Source organism: Trichosurus vulpecula, chromosome 3, assembly GCF_011100635.1.
Source record: "Trichosurus vulpecula isolate mTriVul1 chromosome 3, mTriVul1.pri, whole genome shotgun sequence".
NCBI classification, from domain to species: Eukaryota; Metazoa; Chordata; class Mammalia; order Diprotodontia; family Phalangeridae; genus Trichosurus; species Trichosurus vulpecula.
In genome coordinates, this window is record NC_050575.1 from 306,418,471 (window position 1) to 306,442,818 (window position 24,348).

Here is a 24,348-nt window from a genome sequence, read left to right on the forward strand (position 1 = left end):
ATTGAGCACCTACTACATGCAGAGGGCACAGTGTTAGGCACTGAGAAGAATAAAGACAATTCACAACTATTTATAATGTGCTTTCTGAAAATGACCTTTCAAAGTAGGTGACATAAGTACTATTTCTTCTATTATACAATTGAGAAAACTAAGGCTCTTCTCCGAGAGGTTAAGTGATTTGCCCAACATCATGGCTCCTCATTTCGCAAAACTTAAATTCTAGGAGGGCAGTCATATCAACCATAAGTCAACACGCATTTATTAAGTGCCTACTGTGTGCCAGGTATCACGCTAAGCACTAGAGATAAGATGTATTACATAATGGCTATAGTAGAAGGCAGAAAGACCATGTATTAAGGTCGGAAAAGCTCCAGGAATCAGGAGGCCCAAGTTCAAGCTTGTTTTACCAGCTGAGTGGCTTGTCTTGGGCTTCTCTGAGGCTCAGTTTCCTTATCTGTGAAGACAGTTTGATAGAAGTCCCTGCCTCAGAGGGTTATTGTGAGTAAAGCATTACATGAATGCAAATTTCATTCACAAAATGGCAGCATTTCGGAATTGGAAGGGACCAGAGAGGACAGCTAGTCCTAACTGCATCTGAACAAGAAATCCTCTCCATAATATGTCAATCAATGAACATTTATTAAATGCTTACTATGTGCAAGACACTGTGCCAAGTATTGGGGATATAAATAAATGGAATGAAACAATCCCTACTCACAAGGAATTTGCATTCTAATGGGAAGCCAAGCACATATACAAAAACAAATAGAATAAATATAAAGAAAATAAGTATAAAAACACACTAGTTAAATACAAGGTAGTTTGGGTGGGAGGACACTAGCATTTTGAGGGATCTCAAAGGCTACATGTAGCATGTGGTGTTTGAGCTTCATATTGAAGGAAAAGAGGAATTCTATGAGGTGGCAGTGGGGAGAGAGTATATTCCAGGGATGGGAGGAAAGGCCAGTTTGGCTCGATGGTACACTGTGGGATGGGAAGTAATATTCAAATGAGCCTGGAAAGATATGTTGGGGCAGTTTGTGAAGGTCTTTCAAAGCTAGATAACCTAGAGACAATAAGAAATAAGCAGAGTTCATTGAGTAGGTGAGCAACATGGTCAGATCTGTGCTTAAGGAAAACCACTTTGGCATCAGTGTCAGACAGTCAATGAACAATTATTAAGTTCTTGCTATGTGCCAGGCACTGTGCTAAGTACTAGGAATACACATATAAATAAAATAGCCCCTATCTTCAAGGTTTAACTTAGGGGCATGACAGAAAAGTGCAAAGAAGACCAAAAGCAGTACAGCTGGTGGGAAATAGGAAGAAGATTATGCTGTGACCTCTCCTTGGATGGCCGTTTTGGAGCTCATGGCTCTGCCCTCCAGTCAGAGGATCTGATCAGAGAGGCAGAGCGTACTCATGAGGCTGATTCAATCTTGTAAGTAATGAGATTTGTACAAGATAATGAGATAGTGTGAAGGATCAACTGGAGTGGTGAGAGAAGAGGCAGAGACCAATCAGGAGACTGTCCCAATTCACCTAGAGAAGTGAGGAGGGACTCAGGTTATAGCTATGTGAGGAGAGAGAGTGAATCTGATATGAAAGATGCCATGGAGGTAGAAATGACAGAATCTGGCAATTATTTGGATATGTGGGGTTAGGGAGATGTAAGGATAACGCCATGCCAGAGTTATGAACCTGAGAGACTGGAAAAATGGTGATGCTTTTGATAGAAACTGGGAAGCTTGGAATAGGGGAGAGTGGGAACAAAGATAATGGGTTCAGTTTTGGACATGCTGAGTTTGAGATATCTCTGAGCCATCCAGTTTGAAAGGTCCAATAAGCAACTAGGACTGCAGGTTCAGAGGGAGACTGGAGCTAGAAATATAGATCTGTGAGTGATCTTGTAGATATTATAATTAAATCCATGGGAGCAGATGAGTTTACAAACAGAGAAAGAGTATATGGCTAGGGTTTCTTAACCTTTTTTGTGTCACGGTCCAATAGTCATTAGTCAATAAATATTTATTAAGGAGCTACTAAGTTCCAGGAATTGTACTAAGTGCTGGGGATAAAAATAAGAAGAAGGAAAAAAAAAATAGCCCCTGTCCTCAAGGAGCTTGTGGTCTAATGGGAGAAGGAAGCTGAAAAGGGATGTGTGTGTGTGTGTGTGTGCGCGCGCGCACGTGTGTGTGCCAGAGGGTACCTGAGGTGGGGCATGATGGTTGTGGAGTTGAAACCAAGCAGCGTAGCTAACTGAAAATTTTAAAAATCTTTTAAAGACAAACTGCCATTTTGTAGTGACTCTTCCATCTGGGACTAGTGACCTTGATTTTTGAACCCAAGCATGAGGCTTTACATTTGGTTGCTTCTACCTTAACATCTCCATTATGTACCTCCTTCTCTCCTCTGACACTGCTACCCCCTGGTGCAGGCCCTCATCCCCTCATGCCTGGACCATTGCAATAGACTACTGGTAGATCTCACTACTTCAAGTTTCTCCCCAGTCTACAGTTCATCTTCAGCTGTCAAACTGATCTTCCTAAAATACAGATCTGACTATGTCACCTCCCCGTCTTCCCCACACCCCGTTTCAGTAGTTCCCCATTACCTCTAGGACCTCCAGCCCTTCAAAACCTGCCCCTTCCTACCTTTCCAGTCTTTGATTACATTACGTACTCTATGAGCTGGCTCTGTTGGCCTCCTTGCCATTCTCACAAGACATTCCAGCCTCTAACTGTGGGTCTTGTCAATATTTGGCTCTTATCAAGTGTGCCTAGCACTCTCTTCCACATCATCTCTGCCTCCTGGCTTCCTTCAGGGCTCCTCTAAAATCCCACCTTCAACAAGAAGCCATTCCTGATCCTCCTTGATGAGATTACCCCCAATCCATTCTGTACATACCTTGTTTGAACTTTGTTGTTTCTCTTCTATTAGACTGTGAACTCCCCAGGGCAAGGCCCAAGTCTGCCTTTCTGTTTATCACCAGCAACTCACACATCACATCGTGGATGCTTAATAAATACTTGTTGACGTGGCTTTCTTTGACAATGCAATAAGAGAGGAAGGTAGGTACACAGTGCCATGCTAGCTCAGAGGCGCAGAGAGAGATCATTTCAGGATAAAGGGGGCTGGCGGAGTGCTCAGTGTGTCCAGGATGCCACGACATGAGGCACAACAGACAGGATGAAAGCTGCCTACCTAACTACTCTGCTATCATACTCCAAGCAGGTTCTGGGCACTGCCCTCCCAGAGTTTCTAGGGAATTCTTATATTCAGGCAGGGGTTAATGAAATCTGCTCTCTCCTATGGGGGGTGGGGGTGGGGAGTGGAGAGGAAGCTGGGGTCAGTGAGGGGGAGGCCCTGTTTCTACCAGTTTCTACCACTACCAGAGGCGTGTTTTGCAGAGCTGCACAGTCACTGAACAGAAATAGCTGGAAAGAGCAATAAAATACCCCACCCAGCCCTTCCCATCAGCAGGGCACTCACATAGCCGACCACCACCTCTGTCCTCCTCCTCTTTCTCTGGGACCCAGCCCTTTCCCTCTAATCTCATCGCTAACCCTGAAACCTAAGCAGATAGGAGGCAGAGTGGGGGCAGGAAGAAGCCAGCGCCAATCTGCCCCCAGAAAGGAAGGAGTCAAGGGGAGGAAGCTCTTAGGAGAAGGGACAGGCCTGGGGATGCCCACACACATGGTGCTGGACCAGATCTCTCACATACAGACATGCACAGACTCCATCCATGCACACAGATCCTGGGCACACACACAGCCTTTGGAGTCAAATTCACTGTCTTTCTAAGGGGCAGCCTGGTCGGTCTTCCTCCCTTCTCTGCTCCAACATTCCCTGGGGCCCAGGCATTTGCCCCCTGGGCCAGTTGTGCAGTCTCAGACTTTGGAAGGGCCTGGCCTCCCACCCCTCTGTAGGGGGGTTGGGGGTGGGGGGAGGACTGGCAGAGGGAAACACATTCCTCATTGTGTCACTTCCCTTCATGGGCTGCCAAGGGGCTGAGGCCGCAGCCCCTTCCCCCTCCGCCCCCCACCCCTTCCCTCTCTGCTAGCCAGTATTTATTCCCATTTCCTCCCCCAGCCCCCACCCTGCCTGCCCAACTGATGCTTTGCAGATGGGGGCTGAGTTGCGCCTGGGCTGCCCCTCTCAGTCCCCAGCGCCTCTTCCTGCCTTTGGTTTCCTGCATGCAGCCTTTAGACATTTGGGGGCCTCTTGGAGCCCAGGGGCCTGGGCTGGGGAGCCTCATATTCAGGGGAAGAGCGGTGGGGATAGCCCCTTTCTGTGGGGACTGTAGAGGCTGGTAACTAAAAGAAGGGGAACTGGTGGGCTGGAAATAGGCTGAGCCCACGGTCCCAATCAGAGCTGCTGCTAGCACCCAGACACTTGTCCAGATGCCACCTGGCTGGGACAGGTCTGAGTGGTCAGCTGGACCCTCCAGTCTAGGTAGAGGACAGGGGCAGAGGGAATCCTCTCACAGACTCATAAAACATCAGAGCTGCAAGGGACTCTATTAGAGATCATTTAGTCAAGGGATTCTGAATCTGAGGCCAGGGATAAAGTTCAGGATGTCTGTGAACTTGCATGAAGGAAAAAATTCCATCTTTATTTCAACAAGATTGCTTTCCTTTGTAATCTCACCTCTTTCATTTTTTGCATTTGAGAACATTATTCTGAGAAGAGGTTCACAGATTTCACCAAACAGGTTCATGACCACAAAAGGTTAAGACCCCCTGATCTAGACCAATCCCCTCATTTTATAGATGAAGAAACTGAGGTCCAGGGGGTAGAAATAACTTACCCAAAGTCATACACTTATTTAGTGATACAGCCAGCCTAGAACCCAAGTGTCCTGATTCCCAGTCCCCGGCTCTGTGCTTTCCCTCTCCCCACCTCTATTTTCTTTTTAGAAAGGCCTCCCTTCCCTCTCCTTCTCTCATCCCCTCCCCCTTACTTACACACACATATGGCTTCCTCTGTATCTTACAGAAGGTGGAATGTGTCAGTCAAACTCTTAGAGAGTCTTAGGAGGTACAGATACCCTCACTTATTAACTGTGACACCACACATCTTAAACCTTCACAAAGGGAGTCACAGGCCGGACGGAGGGTGTCCCAGGAGGCATCCCTCTGACATTTTAGCCTCAGCTCGTAGGCTCAGACGCTCAGGAAGGGGGCTGGGTGGAGTGGCCCAGAGCTGGCTCCCTCTAGCCCCCACAGACCTCCCTGCCTGTGAGTTTGGAAACCAAATTACAGGGTCTGAGGCCACAGAACAGCTTCCCCTGGGGCCCTACAGGACTTCCAGGGTTAATTAGAACGTGGAGCCTGGCTGACAACTGGTAAAGAACAGCACCCTGGGCACCCACGTTCTGTTTGTCTGGGAACAAATCTCTAGGTGGCAACTGTGAAAGCCAAGTGTCCTGGCTCCTCCCCATATTCAGGGTCCCTCTCCAGGCTTTCTGTCCTTGTAGTCTTGAGGACATCTTGCCTGCGTTTTCACTCCTGGGTCAAAAGAAGAGTGGCCCCTTAGCTTCTCCACAAGAGGTTTGGTGGCAGCTTCTATCCCAAATTCCTCCCTAGTTAATATGGGGGTGGAGGGAGGCGGGAGGCAGGAAAGACAGCAGAAGCATCCTCATATCCCTGCCCCCACCCACAAGCTAATAGAAACCACCTGGACTGTAAGGAACACTCTCTCTCCTCCTTCCTTCAGCGCTGATTCTGTTTCTAATGAGTGCCCCAGCACCAGCCGCATACCAGCCCTCAGGGCTCATTAATCTCATTAGGCAGCTACAAATCATTATGGGGCCCACCGAGTTACCTTCCCCAAGCCCTTTTCCTCTGGCTCAGACACGTGTCTGTGTGCGTGCATCAAGGAGCGGATAGGAGCATGCCTGCAAAGGCACAGAGTGAAATGAATGCTCCCAAGCATTCTCCTCTTCCCTTTCTTTGCTTCTCCCCACCGTGGTCCTCGGGACCCTCAGTGGACTGGGAAAGGTTTCTGGGGGTCGCCCCAGGACCTTACAGACGATTTCTTCCAACTTTCTCCTTTTCCAGATGAGACACTGAAGCCAGGAGAGAAGGGACTTCCTCAAGGTTATGCAGCTAGTAAGTGTCAGAGGCAGGATCTGAACCCAGGGCTTCCTAACCCAGCTTCAACAAACTATATAAATCACCTATTCCTGGGAGCTTGGCATAGTGAAAAGAGTCCTGAATTTGGGTCCGAGGACCTGAAATCTGCCCTTGGTTCTTCATTTTACTATTTGTGTGACACTGGACGTTTTATTTCCTTTCTCTAAGCCTTGGTTTTCTTCTCTGTAAAATGAAGGGGTTGGAACAGATGTTCTCTAAGGTACTTTCCTGCTACAAATTCTCTCGATATTCTCCTGCACACTTCTGGCATAGGGAGTCACCATTAGGTGTAGCGTGTGGGTGGATGTAAAGGAACATAGAAAAGAATTTTCAGTCTAGCAACAATGTTAATTTCATTTGAAAACTGCCTGAGACTAGGCTGGGTAGGTGGATGTAAATAGGACACATTCCAGGGGAGGAGAGGAGGGAGCAGCCCTTTTTTGCCCATAACCAGGCTGAGCCCTTCTGGGTGGTGGGTGCTGGAGGCTGGGTCTGAATGGCTCCTCCTCTTGAATGTCGAGCTCTGACCCAGGGCTCCCCAGATGAGACTTCCTGGCCAGGAATCAACTAAGCGCCCTCCCCTTTTCATATTTTTCCAGTCTCTGTGGTTCCCATCCAAAATCAAAGCCTTAGCCAACAAAATCCTGTAAAAGAAGTATTCTTAAGACCATGGGGGTATTTTCTCCTCTCTTTTCAGAGCACAGACCTCTGGAGATCATCCCAGACATTTTTCCGGCCTTTACACACTCACCTTCTCTCTTACACTCATACAGACGTGAGTTACCCTCCCTTCCCTGCGCAGACCAGGACTTGTACAACTCAATAGGGAGGCAGAGGCAGGCAGAATAAAAGACCAGAATAAAGGACCAGAATTTGGCTTGTGGTAGACTGATGGACAGAGAAAGGTATCAGTGAGGGGCAGCATACTATGAGGGAAATAATTAGACTTGGTGTTAAGAGACCTGGGTTTGACTCTAGGGCTTTGACATTTCCTAGCTTTGTGTCCTGGATCAAGTTACTCTGAGCCTCAGTTTCTCTACCTGTCAAATGAGGAGGTTGGACTAAATCATCTCTAAGGTCCCTCACAGGACTAATAGATCATTAATGTCATAATTAATTAGCTCATGAATGAGCTAATAGCTCATTAATAAAGCAGCAGACAATCTGGGAAGGAGCACCCAGGTTTCAGGCACTCTTCTGAAGTTAGGAAGCAGCGACCTAGATTCCTAACTGCTTGCGTAGAGAGAGTAAAGCCACTAGGTCAGCTTTTGGCAGCCAGAGATAGTTTTAAAATCTCTCTTTTTGTGTCTTCTCATTTTCTCCGTCAAATTATTTTAGGCTTATCATAGCATAAGTCTTAGAGAATGTACCAGTTCATGCACACAGTATGTTCTTACTGCAGAGAGGCACTGAGTAGATGCTGACTGTACGCCCCCTCCTCAGTACACACATAAACATGCCCACTGTTTGTAAGTTCATACACACACACACACACACACACACACACACACACACACACACACTCTCGAATACTCAGACATGCACGTACTCTCACTGTCTTCTGATTGGCAAACACAGCCTTTGCTCATGGCACCCAATCCGATTTCAGACTTTTTTTTTTCCAGCCCCTTCCTTTCTCTCTCTATCCAACCATCCTTGTGTTCCAGATTTCAAGGATCCTAATAGGACCTGGTTAGTTTTCCCTGATCCTAACAGGACCTGAGGAGGCACAGTTCTGGGAAAGGATCCATTTGATGTTCTGTGGAGGAGCGATGGGGGTAGAGAAAAGGTAAGGGAAATGAGACATTTTGAGCGGAAAGGGATTGTTACTTCCTGGTGTTTGTTTCAACAGAGTAACAGTTAAAGGCATCTGAATTAGAAGCCACACCAATAAAAGACCTCAAAGATCTTTTTTGTTGTTGTTCAGTTGTGTCTGACTCTTTGTGACCCCATTCAGGGTTTTCTTGGTAAAGATACCGGAGTGGTTTGCCATTTCCTTCTCTGGCCCATTTTACACTTGAGGAAACTGAGGCAAACAGGGTTAAGTGACTTGCCCAGGGTCACACAGCTAGTAAGTGTCTGAGGCTGGATTTGAACTCATGAAGATAAGTCTTCCTGATTCCAAGACCAGTCCTCGATCCACTGTACCACCTTGCTTCCCTAAAACCATCTTTACATCTTAGTAAACATCTGTTGAATTTATTTTACTCTCAAATCCTCATTTTACAGATGAAAAACTAAGACCTAAGGAGGTGAAGGATCTAGGTCATATGACCAGGTTTCTTGAGGTCAAGTCCATTGCTCTTTCCAAAACATTATAGATGCTTTGATATAAGCATTGATTCAGGTCAACAAGCATTTGCTTATTGAGTACCTACTATGTTTCAGGCATAGTCTAAATCAGGGCTATTCAAAATGTGGCCCGAGGGCCACATGGGCCTGCAGTGTGATTTATGCAGCCCACCTACAAGCACAGAAATTTACATAAATGCTTTAGTAAATGAAGCCAAGCTACAGCAGAGCTCTCACTAAAATGGCAAATCGAAATATATTGTCTATTGTTTCAATAAAAACCTAAGGTTGGAAAGCCCTGGCTAAGTCAAGGGTGGGGAAACTGGGACCTCAAGGCCCTTGAGGACCTAGAGGGCCACATATGGTCTCGAGGCCTATGGTTCCCCACCCCTGGTCTAAGTGATGGGAGTACAAAGATTAAAATGTCCTGCTCTTAAGGAACTTTCTTTCCACCAGGGTGAGTCATATACACAAAAAAATGATAACACAGAATAGGGAGTGAACGGGACAAAAAGAGAGATCAGGTAAAGTACGCAAGCATTATTTGAGACAGAAGACAACACTAATTGGGGGTTTGGGAGAGATGAGGTTGGTACCTGATATGAAGCTGGAGGATTCTGATATGTGGGGATTCTGATATGATGTGAATTCCAAGCGTGGGGCTGGGGGTCAGAGGGTTGGGACAGCTTGTGCAAACGTACAAAGGCAAGAGATGGAATGCTGAGGTCAGGGAGCCGCTGGAAGTCCAAGTGGGTTGGAAGAAATGATTCTTAGAGGGGAGGAATTTGAAACAAGACTGAAGAAAGAGGTAGGTTGCAATCAGATTGTATGTGAAAGCTGAAAGGCTTTTGTTCTCTTTGCTTTTCCTTAACAAATTTCCAACAATAAATAAATATTTTCCTATCTTCCCTCCCTCTCCCCTTTAGACCATCTGACTTAGGGAATGTCTTTAATACTTTTAAAGACTTAGGATTTTCATCCCTGTGGGATCATTTTCCTTCTACCCATGAAAACTGCAGCCCCCTTTAGGCCTTCTTAGGAAGTCTTCTTGAGTTGTACTAGGCAAAAAATATCCTTAGAACCTTCCTCTTCCTTCAAGACTCAACTTAAGCACCACCTTCTATAGGAAGCCCTTCCTAATTGCCCCAGCTGCTAGTGCTACTCCTCCTTAACTATCTTTTCTTTCACCTTTGTTCCGTTGTTTTCAGTCATGTTCGACTCTTCGTGATACCATTTGGGGTTTTCTTGGTAAAGATACTGGAGCAGTTTGTCATTTCCTTCTCCTGTTCATTTTACAGATGAGGAAACTGAGGCAAACAAGGTTAAGCAACTTGCCCAGGGTCACATGGCTAGTGAGTGTCTGACGCCAGATTTGAACTCAGGAAGAGGAGTCTTCCTGACTCCAGGCCTGGTGCTCTATCCACTGAGCCACATGGCTGCCCTGTCTTCAGTTACCTTGTATTTATTATCATTATATTGATTGTATTTATTTACATGTGTACTTTTTATCTCCTCCAATAAATATAAACTCCTAGAAAGAAGAGATTGTTTCATTCTTTGTATTTGCATCCCTATTACAGCACTCCTGGAATAACCTAGGGTCACCATCACATGATGATAAGGGACTGGAGGGAGGATATTAAATAGAGATTGCCAGAGTTGTAACTAGAATGGGGTGAGTGGGGCCTCGCTTTAGGGCACCTACAAGGAAGGGAAGCAGGCTTTCTTCTTGTAACCATGGCAGTGCCTCTGAGATCTCACAGTCAACCCCGGCCACTTTCCAGGGTCCTGTCACTATGGCACCTCCCCCAAGTGACCCTCAGTTGTTGAACCTCAGGACCCCTTGTTGGGGTAAGAGATGGGCTGTCCCCTCTCCCACCATGACTACATCAGAGGATGGCTTGTCCTCTGCACTGCCACTGGCCTCCCACCATCCACAGATTGGTTTTTGCCCCAGATGAACATATTCTAGTTGTAACTGTGGATCTTGCAAGGTCAGATCACTGGACCCCAATTGGGATTTGATTCTGGGTTCCAAAGAATACCCATGAAGTACTCCAGGTTGACTCATGCTTGCAATAGCCAGCAACTTGGAATTGATCAACCAATAAACATTTATTAAGTGCCTGCTATGTGTCAGGCACTGTGCCAAGCACTGGGATACAAGAGGCAAAAGACAGTCCCTGCCCCAAGGAGTTTATAATCTAATGCGGGAGGCAACACACAAACAGATATATACCAGACAAGCAGTATACAGGATAAATAGGAATTAATTAACAGAGGGAAGGCACTGGAATTAAGAGGGATTGGAGATTTCCTTTAGAAGGAGGGATTTTAGTTAGGACTTAAAAGAAGCCAGGGAGGTCAGTGGTCAGACTTTTACTATCATCTCCTAATAGTTCACAGAATCCAGCAGCCCTTCCTCTACCACCCACAGCATTGCCACTTGCCCCTACTCCCTACCAGGGTGGAAGCCTGGAGGGAGATGAAGTTGAGTGAGCCTCAGACACTTACAGTTTCTCCAGCATGTGAAGTCCAGAGAAAGAGCCGTTCCGAAGTCCGGTGAGTTTGTTATTGCTTAGGAGCCTGTGAAGGGTGAAAAACAAATGGGAAGAAAATTCCCGTTACCAGCAGCAAAATCGGAGAGACAAACAGACAGACGCACCTTGATTCACAATTTCCTAGCATACTTGGTGGACAGGGTTAATAAGGTCCCTCCCTCAGATCACAGAAGGCAAGGAGGTTGCCCTTGGATCCATCCCCTGTAGTGAGACTTCCCAAAGAGCCTCCCACTGAGGGAAGGAAGCAAGGCAGGGAAAGTAGGGACTGGATTCCTTTGGACTCTGGCCCCCTGGAATGGGAGGGGAAGGGTTGGTGGTTCAGGAACCCCCCCAACACTTTCCCCTCCGAGCAATCCTCTGCCACCGTTTGGGTCCCCTACTCAAAGGATGTGGGAGTTTTAGCCACAAGTTTATACCTAGCCTTCACCCCCACCCCAAGCCCAACTTCATTTGAAGATGCAAATCCATCTCCAAGGGGCCAGCTGATGGACTGAAGGCTTTGGGAGCAGCTCTGGCTCTAAGCGGAGACTTTCCCAGGTTTCTTTGGTTTGTTTTTTTCCTCAGTCAAAGAGGAGGGAACCCCTATTTAGATGGCACTCCCTTCTCCCATCATAATGCTTTTTCCTCCCCATCCTTTCCACTAGCCCCTTTTCAGCCAGATCCTCAAAAGCTTCAAGTGGAAAGGCCCTGGGTTCATGAGCAGCACAGTCAGGGGCCCAGTCAAGGGGTTCAGTCATTCCCAGCTAATTGCTCATTAAAGATCTTTAATGAGCCTCTTGGTATCCATCCGCAACCCGGGGCAGTCCCTTTTTCCTGAGGCCTGGGGAGAGATAGGTCAGAGGACGGAAAGGTTGGGATCCTGAGTCTCCCAAGGGAAGGCCTTTTAGGAGGAGATTGGGATAGGACAGTCCTGGAGGAAACTGGGCAAGTCTTTTAACCTTAGAGATTATAGACTTAGAGCTTACTTGGTAAAAAGTTTAGTTAAAAACTGCATATTTTACAAATGGGGAAACTGAGGCCAGGAAATGGTATGTGACTTGCCCAACATCACACAGGTTTTAAGGGGCTCCTCCATGACTCCATTACACTATAACCCTTCCTGGGCCTCATCTTCTCTATTTGTAAAATGAAGGGAGTTAGATGGTATCTTCTTAAAGGTAGGATTTCTTAACCTTTACTGTGTCATGGACCCCTTTGGCAGTCTGGTGAAGCCTATGGATTCCTTTTGAGAATAATGTTTTTAATTGCACCTAGATAAAATGCCTAAGATTGCAAAGGAGGGGCAGCTAGGTAGTTCAGTGGATAGAGCACCTGCCCTGGAGTCAAGAGGACCCTAGTTCAATTCCAGCCTCAGACACTTACAAGCTGTGTGAATCACTTAACCCTAATTGTCTCAAAAAAAAAAGATTACAAAGGAAGCCAATTATATTGAAATAGCTATCTATCTATCTAGCTGCACATACACACACACACACACACACACACACACACACACACACACACACACACATATATATACATATATATGAAGTTGTAGGACTCCAGGTTAATAACCTCTACTTTAAGGTCTCTTCCTGCAGAATAATTCTAGGCTCCTATCCATTCACTGGAACTAGGCTCTGTTAGGGAGTGGACGGACCCAGGTAACAGGCACCAAAGCCACTGTCCATCTCAGCCACCTGTCTGCACTCGGCAGCTAAAGTCAGAGGTATGAAGAGGAGAGGGAACTTGTTGGATTAGTGGGGGAGAAGAAGAGATAGCTCTCCTCCTTACTCCCTTTTCTGATGTCAGAGGGAGTGAGACATTCTAAATCCCAACAGGGCAGAGAGAGAGAGAGTGAGAGAGAGAGAGAGAGAGAGAGTGTGTGTGTGTGTGTGTGTATGTGTGTGTATGTGTGTGTGTGTGTCCAAAGCACCCTCCCAGTCAATTCGTTAGCCACAAGACTGTGGTTAATAGAGTAAAACAAACCATCAGGGTCAGGAGTCTGGAGATAGGGAACAATGGAGGATCTGGGGGATCCTTGAAGGGGATTGTAGGGAGGCCGGGTAGGGACATGACCCCCAGACTTCAAATAGCCACTTATTAGCCATGTGACCCTGGGCAAGTCACTTAACCCTGTTTGCCTCAGTTTCTTCATCTGTAGAATGAGGAGGGTGGGCTAGATGGTTTCTGAACTCCTTTCCAGCTCAGCAGCTGGATTCTATTTATATTCAATTAGCACCTAGAATTCTAGGAACCTCCATCCACTGCCCAATTTGGACTCCAAGCAGGGCCTGCCAGGGGGCCCATTTTATGCTAGATCCATCCTATTTCTTTCTCCTCAGTCCTCTATCTCAGGGGTGTGGTGGAAGTTGTTAGTTCTTGGAGTCTGGAGCAGTTATGAATCTGGGACAGTTAGAATTAATGGTGGAAAGGGGTGAGTGACTAAATCAGACATAGGTTATTAGAGAAGGGAGTAATGGACCCCACCCAATCCAGAAAGGGGGATTTATCCTGGCTTGGCCTTGGGGACTAAACTCCCTCATCTGGAGATAGCCAGACGTTCTATCCCTAACAACACTGACTGACCCCTCCAGGATAGATAGCCCCCTGTGTGGGCAAGTCAGTTGCTGACCACATTTCTAGCTTTGCTAACCAGCCTAGAACTGGACCCTTGGAAGATTGGAAAAGCAAAGTTCCTAGCCAGAATTCAGTTTTTAGGACTGCAGAAAGCTAGCTCACTCCCCAAAGCAAAGGTCCAAGGGTGGCAAATGCTTTCTCTTTACCTTCCGCCATTAATGTCAATGAGTAAGGACTATTACTCTCTACTCACTGACATTACCAATACTTGAATGTCAGTAAAGCTACGTCGAGAGATGTGCAGGTCGATGTTTAACAACCAGCTCCCCAAGAGAAAAAATATTTTAAAGTTTAATATGCATTAACATTTTTCTCCATCTCTTTCCTAAGTCTAGAGATCAACAAAATAACAAAGCAGGTCTTTATTTGTAGCATTCCCTGATTTCTAAGTTACAAATGCTTTTGCTCTGAAAAAATTTAACAACTGGCTCTAACAAGCCCTTTGGAGATGGTTCTAGCACACTTCTGATTCTATCTATAAGCAAAAGTGGAGAATTTATGCAAATATAGATTTAGAGCTGGAAGAGGCTTTACCCAACACCTTTGTTTAACTTCCTCATTTTCTAAAGGAGGAAATTAAGATCCAGAGATGTTAAGTGATTTGTCCAAGCCCACAAAATGTCAGAGATGCTATCTGAGGTTGTAGGACTCCAACACAATTTATCATTCCATTGTGCTACGAAGGCCCCTCCTTCTAGATCAGAGGTTCACAAACTTATTTGGCCTACTGCCCCCTTTAAAAAAATTACTCAGCTCCCACCCCGAAATTTACTTTTTTTTTTTAACCCTTTAAGAGTTTTAAAAAAATTTGCCTCATTTAAAAAATATAAATTTTTTTTTAAAAATGACACATCTTAAATTTAATAATTAATTGTAAATTTGTGGGTTTTTTCATGCACTGAAATTTTGATGATGCAATATTGCATCATGAATCCACATGGTATCATTATAAACAAGTCATTACTCGCACATATTCCTGCCGATGCATGCTGGATTTCCTGACAAATTGAAACATGCTCACCTGCCAGCACTTGCTTGTTAATACCTGTCAGACTTGACCACTGAAAGGATATAGCTTGCATTTTGTGTGTTTATTTGGAAAATAATGTAATCTCTATGATTTTAACTCTGTTACACAGAAGAAGAAACCTGTACAAATGGTTTTTCAAATTTTTCTTCTCTTCTTTTCTTATGCTTCCACCACCCCCTTATTTTTATTTAATGCCCCTCCATTGCACCTGAGGCTACAACCAACCCCCTGGGTAGTTCTAGCACCCGGGGCTGGTATTGCCCACTTCGGGAACCGGTGATTTAGATGATTCAAGCCCTGGAATCTGCCATGTTTGCTACTGTGATTTGGGTATTTCCAAGAAGTAGGGTTTTGTCCTAAATGGCTGTGAAAGTTAGTTTCAACTCCCTGCTTTGTTCTGTGAACAAATTTCCATGCGTGCTTAACACGTAGGAGATGTTATGAATGAAGGAGAGGTCCGTTCTTTACAGACGTTGCTAGGATCTGCTATTACTGAAATGGGTAGGGAACCTACCTATACTTCAGCTGGCACTGATGAACATGGTTGTCCCAAACACTCATAGAATATTAGAACTACGTCCCCTCCTCATTTTACAAAGGAGGAAACTGAAGTCCAGACAAGGAAAGGGGCTACTTGAGGGGGGCAGGGTTGGGTCTAGAATCTCCTGCTCCTTATTTCATTGCTTTTTTCTATGACAGGAAAAGCGAGTGAATGCTTTTGTCCCCAAGGATGCCTCATGGGGCTGGGGGGAGACTGGCAAACACAGAAAGCAAGAGGGAGGGAGGGAAGGAGCCGCAACCCCAGCCTTTACGCCACTCTTCCTGGATGCTGTGCCAGCCTCTGCCCAGGCTTCACATCCCTCCAGACACCACCTCAGCCTGGCACAACAGGCTTTTCCAACCGCACCAGGGACTCAAGGGGCCAGGTGGGTTTCCCTTCCCAACCACTTTGGCTCTTCCCTGCAGTGTCCTGGCTTTTCCAGAATAAACATTTTAAGAGTTCTCTTCCCCCAGACCCCTGCTTCACCCTACACCCCCCTCCCACCATACCCAGCCCAAGTCCTTCCTGGACAGAGGGGAGCCAAATGTGAGTCCTGGGCACTGAATCCTAGAATCAAGAGGAGGGGAAGTAAGCAGAGTCCATCACAAAAGGCTGGAGTCCTGTTCCAGTTACTTGCTTCAATCAGAGGGGAAGGAGGAAAAACTTAGTTACCACTAATGAGATTAGAGACCTAAGTAGCAAGGGGCTGGAGGATTTTTTTTTTTTTACCAAGACAGAAAGTTGTTAGATTCCCTTCACAGCTAGGTGGCACAGTGGATGGAGCATTGGTCCTGGAGTCAGGAAGACCTGAGTTCAAATATGGCCTCAGACACTTAGTAGTTATGTCACTTTACCTCTGACTGCCTCAGTTTCTCATCTATAAAATGAGGTTCATAGCAGTACCTACCTCCCGGGGTTGTTATGAGGATCAAATGAAATGATATTTGCAAAGCACTTCACACAATGCCTGGCACATAGTAGGTGCTTAATAAGTGTTTGCTTCCTTCCTTCCAAGGAGGCAATAATGAAATAGTAATTGTAAGAAGCTTAGTACAGCGAGCACATAGTAGGCGCTATATAAATATTAGCAATTACAGCCTATTCATCCCTCATCAGAGAGAACGTTTATGTAGTCATGAAAGAATCACAAGATGGGAGAGAGAGAGAGAGAGAGAGAGAGAGAGAGAGAGAGAGAGAGAGAGAGAGAGAGAAGGAGAAGAGAAGAGAAGGGAAGGGAAGGGAAGGGAAGGGAAGGGAAGGGAAGGGAAGGGAAGGGAAGGGAAGGGAAGAGAGAGGGAGGGAGAGAAAGACAGAGAGAGAGAGACACAGAGAGAGAAAGAGACAGAGAGATACACATGATACTCATATGTATAGAAAGATGGCCCCAGATCATACCCATCTCTGCACACGTATGGGCACACAGGCTCTAGGCATATACCTACAAACAGACACAAGAACAGCACCCCTAATATGACCCATTCAGATTTCATGACAAACACAGTGGAAAGAGGGCTAGACTTTAGAGAATAGAGATCCTCACCCTAGTGTTTACTAACTGTGCCTCCTTGGGCAGGTCAACTCTTTGAATCTCAGTTTCTTCTCATGTGGCACAGTGAAAATGGCACAAGATCAGGAGACCTGAGCTCGAGTCCAGGCATTGCCATCTGTGACTGAGTCTCAGTTGTCTTAGATAGAGAATGGAGACATTTTTATCTGTATCCATGACCTTCCAGGACTGTTGTAAGGATCGAATCAGATACAGACAATATGCTTATCAGATATGGAGGCAACACAAAATATTGCCAGTTAGTGTACCAGTTTCTCATCATTTTGGCTGATGAGAAACCCACCTCAGCTTTGAGTGTCTAGGAATGAGGGCACAGGATGTTAGAATGTTAGTTTCTTGAGAGCAGGGAAATCATTGTTTTCTATTTGTATCCCCCTCATTAAGTCTGGTGCTTTGCATATAGTAAGCACTCAATAAATGCTTCATTCATTCATTTGATGTGTACCTCTGCATTAGGTGTGTTCCTGTAGAAGGCTTATGATGATCAAATGTAAATGTGATAATATCTATAAAAGTGTTCAGCACAGTGCCTGGCACATAGCAGATGCTTAATTGATGTCTATTCCCTTCCCTCCTCCTCCTCACCATCCCCTCCCCTTCCTTGTCTCCCTGGCCACATATATGGTGAGCCGCCTAAGGTTTTAACATCAAAAGGTTTGACAGAGATGAGCCTGTGCCACGAGGTCAGTATCAGCTATGTCCTTCTTAGCCCTTCCCTGTTCCCTTGGGTTCTCTTCAGTGTCAGAGTTTATGGGACCCTGAGACTCTGAGGGGCAGCTAGGTGGCACAGTGGATAGAACACCAGTTCTGGAGTCAGGAGGACCTAAGTTCAAATCTACTTTCGCATACTTACTAGCTGTGTGACCCTGGGCAAGTCACTTAACCCTGCTTGCCTCAGTTTCCTCATCTGTAAAATGAGCTGGAGAAGGAAATGACAAACAATTCCAGTATCTTTGCCAAGAAAAACCCCAAAATGGGGTCATGGGGGCACAGGGAGTCAGACATGGCTGAAATAACTCAACAACAAGAAACTCTGAAACTTTGCCTTCAGTACCAAGTCTTGGGCCAAGGTCTTCTTGTGTGAGATCCAGAAACCAAGACCTTTTTTACCAACTTAAAAGAAATTAACAGCTCAGTGAACCTAGAAGGGACTTTACTGCTAGCAGCCTCATGGCCAGTATACAGGGGTCGAACAGTGGAAACTTGCATGGAGTTCAACGGCCACCAAGGCACCTGTGGGCAATTCCTACCCCCGTGGCAGTGGGAGCTGCGTGTAGAATAGGTAATAAGGGATCTGGCAGAAAAGATCTTCTAGCACACCTATTCTGGAGCAGCAGACTATGGATTTTGAGCTAGTTGAGTCCAAGGGGAGATAAGGAAGAGTACTATCTCATGATATTCAAAGGCAGCCAGTGCCTTGAGGATTCTTCACTTTCCTCAACCCCTTTAGAGTGTTCTGCAGATCCCCCCTGCTGGGTTCAGTTGGCTGATCCGGACAAAAAGGGAACATGTGTGTATCACCACACTGGAGTGGGGTGGTCAGAAATGGTCACTGGCTATGTCTATACGGGCCCACCAAGATGGTCTGCACAGAGCTAAGGGACCCGACCGTAGCCACAGAAGGGAGTCAATGATAGACTTAGGACTTGCATCCAGGTCTTTAGCTTCCAGACCAGAGCTTTTCCCATCACAGAAGATGTCTCAGTCCTTCCCCAGCATGGCATTGTTGGTTAGTGCTCATACTCTCCACGTCATGCCCATTCCTGAAAGATGGAGAAGATAAGCCACTCAAAAGTAGCTCCCCGCTATCTGACAGCCAGAATGCTTGAATTTCACCACTGGCAGATAATCCATGGGAGTTGAGGAGCATCCTCTTTTAAGATTCAAATCCACCAGGGAAGGTAACCTCATTCACGTTTTTATGTGACAAGTTTGTTTGGACCCTTTCATCTCCAGTTCCTATCTGACACCCGGACACGTAGAGAATGAGAATTTTGTTGTGCAAGAGTTGAAGGGTAAGGAGGGAAAGAGGGAAATTTTTGAGTATCAGAGCACTACTCTTCATTTAGGGCTGTGTTGTTCTGCATGTTTTTGGTTAGGTTCAACCACTTATAATTCAATCTTCTTAGGGCTCGTTACTTCATTTCTGCATAGCAATAAGGTACAGAGGTAGGCAGTGTTCAATACGGCATTGACACTAATAATAACTAGCATTTAAATTGTGTTTCAAGGTTTGCAACGCACATTACAAATGTTATCTCATTTTATCCTCACAACAGTCCTGGGAGGTGGTTGCTATTATATCTTTATTTTAAAAAAGGAGTAACTGAGGCAGACATTACTGAGGCACATTTCTGAAAGATAACCATTCCGCGCCCCTCCCAATAAAGTCACCAACCCAAGCACCAGCAAAGAGCAGAAAGAAAAAGAGGAATTAAGTTAAGTGACTTGCCCAGGGTCACATAGCTAGTAGGTGTCAGAGGCAGGATTTGAACTCAGCTCTTCCTGACTCCAGGTCCATGACTCTAGCAACTGTACCACTGAGTTGAGAATAGATGATTGTGAAACACAAGCAGATCTGTTCTTTTTATACCTATCTGTTGTCCTCCTTCCTGTTTCATTTACAGAATTTCTTGGACTTGTCTAGATCTCATGCCAAGTGCACCATAGACTTATTTTTTCCTTAATTGTTTTTGCTGTTTTGTGTAATGATACTGCCTATAGACTTCTAGATTCCCCGCTCTATAGTGTTTTACAGCTGAGATTCTACTCCAAAAGTAGGATTACTGTATCTTCATTTCTCTCTGCTTAGCAAGAAGATCGGATAAACGCTGCATAGGGAAATGAGCTGAATAGAAGGAGTGTTTTGATTTCGATCAAAGATATATTACATTTGGAAAATTACACAATATTCTCAATAATACCAAATTTCCCACTGTTACAAAAGTTCATCTCTTTAACACCAACATTTACGTAACTTTAAAAAAATACAAATAACCAGAAGTGAGTGGATAGTCATGTAATGAGAATGAGAAGCAACAGATGGCCAACTCCAGAGGATGCCTGATTACTTTTGATTTAGAGTAGGTTTAGTCCCTAAGGTTCCTTCTTGTTCCAAGTCCTTGATTCTATCATTAACAAGATGGTGGCCCATTTTTGAACATGGGGTATATCCTCCTTGGAGGATTTATGATCAGGATGAGAAGGTATGATGGGGTTTTGACCTGTGTAGATGCAGAAGGGCCTATGCTGATGAGATCATGAATCTTCTAGAACATAACTGATTTGAGTTTTCACCTACTTGGCTCACCTCTCTATGTGCATGAGTACATATAATTATTGACCACCTAAATACAACCAGTGCCTTTTTTATATTTCCCATGTTGAAGGAGGGCACCAACACCTACGCTTCCCTCTTCAAACGGACCTGTCCAGGTTCAGGTGCTTCATTTCCCGAGCCATAAGAATATCACACCTATTCTAAGGATATGGGTTCCAGGGTCGGTCTCTGTCTTCTTCCATTGTCTTCTTTCTAAGAGATTTGCATAGGAGAGGAAGATGATAGGAGATGGTAATTAAGATGTTTGATTTAATATCTTCACTGAAGTTCTCCCATACCATGTCTCTTCATGAGGTGGAGATCATCCTAGGTTCTCAAAGACTATGTCAGCTGACTACCAGCTCCAGGGGGCTCTGCCAGGTTAGAAAGACTTCAAGTATAGGCTTGACAATGGACTGTATGTCTACTGTCTGACAGTCAACTTACCTAAGTTAGGAGAAGCTTACCACCAAAGGGCTAATCTCCCTCTGATGAATATTTTTGACCACAACAACTCATGAAGACTGTCTCTAAAGGGCAGCTATATGGTGCTGTGGATAGAGCACAGGGCTAGCATCAGGAAGACCTGAGTTTAAATCTGACCTCAGATGCTTACTGGCTGTGAGACCCTGGGCAAGTCACATAACTTTTATTTGCCTCCATTTCCTCATCTGTGAAATGGGGATAACTATCTTCCAGGTTTGGTGTGAAGTTACGATGAGATAATAATTTTAAAGTAAACGGCACCTGGCACATAGCAAGTGCTATGTAAATGTTTATTATTACTATTATTATTCTTACAATCTATGTGAGTGGAGGGAGGGTCTAGCTGAGATGAAATAATGGGTACACCAAAGAACAGGGCAAAGATTGCTGGTGGGCAGAGAGGCGTGCTTAGCTGGAAAGCCCAGACACACTGACACCTTCCAAACCAGAGGCGGCATGATGTAGGGGAGAAGATGCACTTGAATTGCGGAGGCCTGGGCTCAAATTCCACCTAATCTACTTACTACTTGGGAGACTCAGTTAACTTCTCCCAGTCTGTTTCCTGGTCTGTTGTTGTTCAGTTGTTTCAGTCGTGTCCAACTCTTTGTGACCCCATTTGGGGTTTTCTTGGCAGCGATACTGGAGGGTTTGCTATTTCCTTCTCCAGCTCATTTTACAGATGAGGAAACTGAGGCAAGCAGGGTTAAATGACTTGCTCAGGGTCACACAGTTAGTTTGAACTCAGGAAGATCACTGAGCTACATGGGGATACTAATGATTGCCCTACCTTCTCACAGGGCTGCAAGGAAAGTACTTTGCCGAACTTCAAGTGATTCAGAAATATGAGTTATTATTTTATTGCATGGAATTAACTTTTGAGACATGTAGTTCTTGCCTCCCTAAGGAGACCACAAGACTCTCAGAGGGCCAGAATCTGAGTCACGCTGGCTTGTGTTCCCCACGGCACCCAGCGCTGTGTTATTGAACAAAGTGGTAGATCAACAAATATTTATGGGTTGAATGAATGGGGTCAAGGCAGGATCGGGTTCCAGAGAGAAGGGAGAGATCTAGGAGTGGGGCAGATCAAAAAAAGGGAGGTTTGAAGGCAAAGTCTGACTCCTCCGATGGTTCTTACCAGTCACAAAGGCGTTATCTTCCCATCACTCCCCACCACTGTCTCCATTAAGGGAAGGATTGGTCTGACTTCTAGGAAAGAAGATCATCCCCTGGTGAGCTTCACAGTCTGGCAGCAACAGCGGTCCCATCCCAGGCATTAACTTGCAGCTGTTCTCCCCCACTGGGTGGATAAGCCATGAAGCTAAAAATGGGGGTGGGGAGAGATGCTGGCCAGACTTCTCTTGAAAAGGGGTATGCTGAGTGGGTAAAGCCTTGGTGAGGGGAATCCCCATCTGGGGCAGAGACTGCCCAGGAAAATATATGGGAAAACCTTCTGAGGTCCTGACAACTTCTATCTGCCTCTAAATCTTTTTAATCATAATAACGATGATGATGATGATGATGATGATGATGATGATAAGTAGCATTCAAATAGTGCTTTGAAGTTTGAAAAGCACTTTATGAATATTATTTCATCCTCCCAACAACCCTGGGAGATAGGTGCTATTATGATCCCCCTTTTACAGATGAGAAACCGAGGCAGCCAGAGGTTTAAGTGACTTTCCTAGAGCCAAACAGCTGGTAATTATCTGCAAATGGATTTGAAATCTAGTCTTGCTGACTCCATGTCTAGCACTCTATCTACTGCGCCCATCTTACAACTGTTACTACCACCACCACTACCACTACCACCACCACATATGTCTCTAATGCTTTATGAGTTACAGGATTTTTTTTTAAACATACATTCTCTCTTTTAAGCCTCACAATAACGCTGTAAGGTAGGCAAGTTATGTAAATACTACCCTCATCTTAAGGATGGAGACTAGACCGTGTGATTTCATTGGTGTAGAGAACTGCCGGGTGAGTAAACTCCCTCTACCAACGCAGGGTGCCACCTTCTCTGCAATTTATATTCTTAGAGAGTTTTCTAGAATATTTGTGAGGTTAAGTGACTTGCTTAGGGTCACACAGTCAGTATCTGTCAGAAATAGCTCTTGAACCCAGGCCTTCCTAGGCCTGAGGCCCCTTCTCTCACTTTCTCTCTCCCCACTACACCTTTATTCCCCAGAGTACAGATAAGGAACTGAAGCTCAGAGAAGAGAGATAATTTGCCTAAAATCACACAGCCAGTAAACTATGGAACCAGGAAAACACCCCTATACTTCTGCCTCTAAGTCTAATATTCTTTGTTCATTGTGTGTAATCTCTATTTTTATATTCAATTGTATAATCAATTATTGAGCACTTTCTGTGTCTTATTTCTTTTTTTGCCTTCCTCTTTCCCAGGGCAAAAGACTCTGCTTTTTGACTCTGCTTCACTTTCTCATTTAGAAAGTATGTATGTTTGGGGGGTGGGGCAGGTGGGGAAGATTGGGAGAAGGAAGGGAAAGAATTGGTGACAAGGACTCAGAACCATAACTAAGGTGTGGTGGCTAGCACATTGCCCTGGGGTACCAAAATTTAAAGGGCATTGACAGTATTTTTCCTGCTTCAGCAGGCAGAAAAAAATTGAACTTAGTGCCTTATTAATAAGAATAACTAGTTAAAACAGGAAGAGCCCAGATGGTGCACTTTCTTCTCTATTGGCTGTGCTCCAGGTGAGTTCAGCTCAGGCCCAGACTTACCCTGTTCCCTCCTTCTGTGTTGGTGTCTCCAGCTGTGGCCTTTCATTATCCTTCATCTTCCCCCCTCCCTCCTAACTCCATCTGTCTTAAAAAGCTGGACTGAGGCAGCAAGGCGGTTCAGTGGCTAGAGCAGAAGATTTGCAGGCAGGAAGACCTGAGTTTGAATCCTACCTCAAAAATTTGCCAGTTGTGTGACCTGAGCAAGTAATTTATTCTGCTTTGGTTTCTTCATTAGTAAAACATGAATAATGATAGCACCTACCTCACAGAATTCTTATAAGGATCACATGAGTTAACATGTATAAAGCTTATTATTATTATGCACCGTTTGTCCCAGGGGTCATAACTGCTGGTTCCACTTCTGCAAGGACAATTCTCTTTCGTGTTTTAGGAAGTCTATTTCGTATCTCTACTTTCTGTCAGAGTCCATACGCCCACTGACCACCTCAGCCCTTCAGATCCATGATCCCCTCACTCCTTTTTCCCTATACTGCCTATTAGCAATCACTTTGGCAGTAACTGATGTTTCAGGCTGAGTTACTTGGACTTTGGGGGTGATGGCAACTGTCTCATTTACCTGTTTGTATTTCCTTGTATATCCTGCTGACGGTGAGAGGTGAGATTATCCCCACCACAGCGTGGGGAGTGGGGACTAATCATCTACCAAACAGTGAGGAAGCCTCCTGACTGGCCGAGAGGGAGTCTGTGATTGAAAGAATAGACCAATTACCCCAGCCCAGGCAGCCCAGTTGGGTCCATTCTAGTCTGGGTTTGGGTATATTCTGAAGGGAAGATGCCAGTCTCCTCTGGGGCCAAAGCTGAGCTGAATGGGACATGATTCCCAGCCTAAGGGAAATGAGAATGGCCAGCCGACTCTCCCCATGGGCGTGGTTTAGTTGTTCAGTCCTGATCACCTCTATGTGACCTCATTATGGGGTTTTCTTGGCAAAGATGCTGGAGTGGTTTGCCATTTCCTTCTCCAGCTCATTTTATAGGTGAGGAAATTGAGGCAAACAGGGTTAAGTGACTCACTCAGGATCACATAGCTAGTA

The 24,348-nt window shown here is 45.3% G+C and overlaps 1 protein-coding gene across 1 annotated transcript in view; it reads right to left on the reverse strand.

Annotated features, from left to right (window-relative positions):
- ADGRA2 (adhesion G protein-coupled receptor A2) overlaps window positions 1–24,348 on the reverse strand; it is a 63,100-nt gene that overhangs the window by 25,449 nt on the left and 13,303 nt on the right. The window contains exon 2 of the mRNA XM_036749428.1: window positions 10,944–11,015. Within this exon, the coding sequence (XP_036605323.1) occupies window positions 10,944–11,015 (72 nt within the window). The remainder of the gene's footprint in view (window positions 1–10,943; window positions 11,016–24,348) is intronic.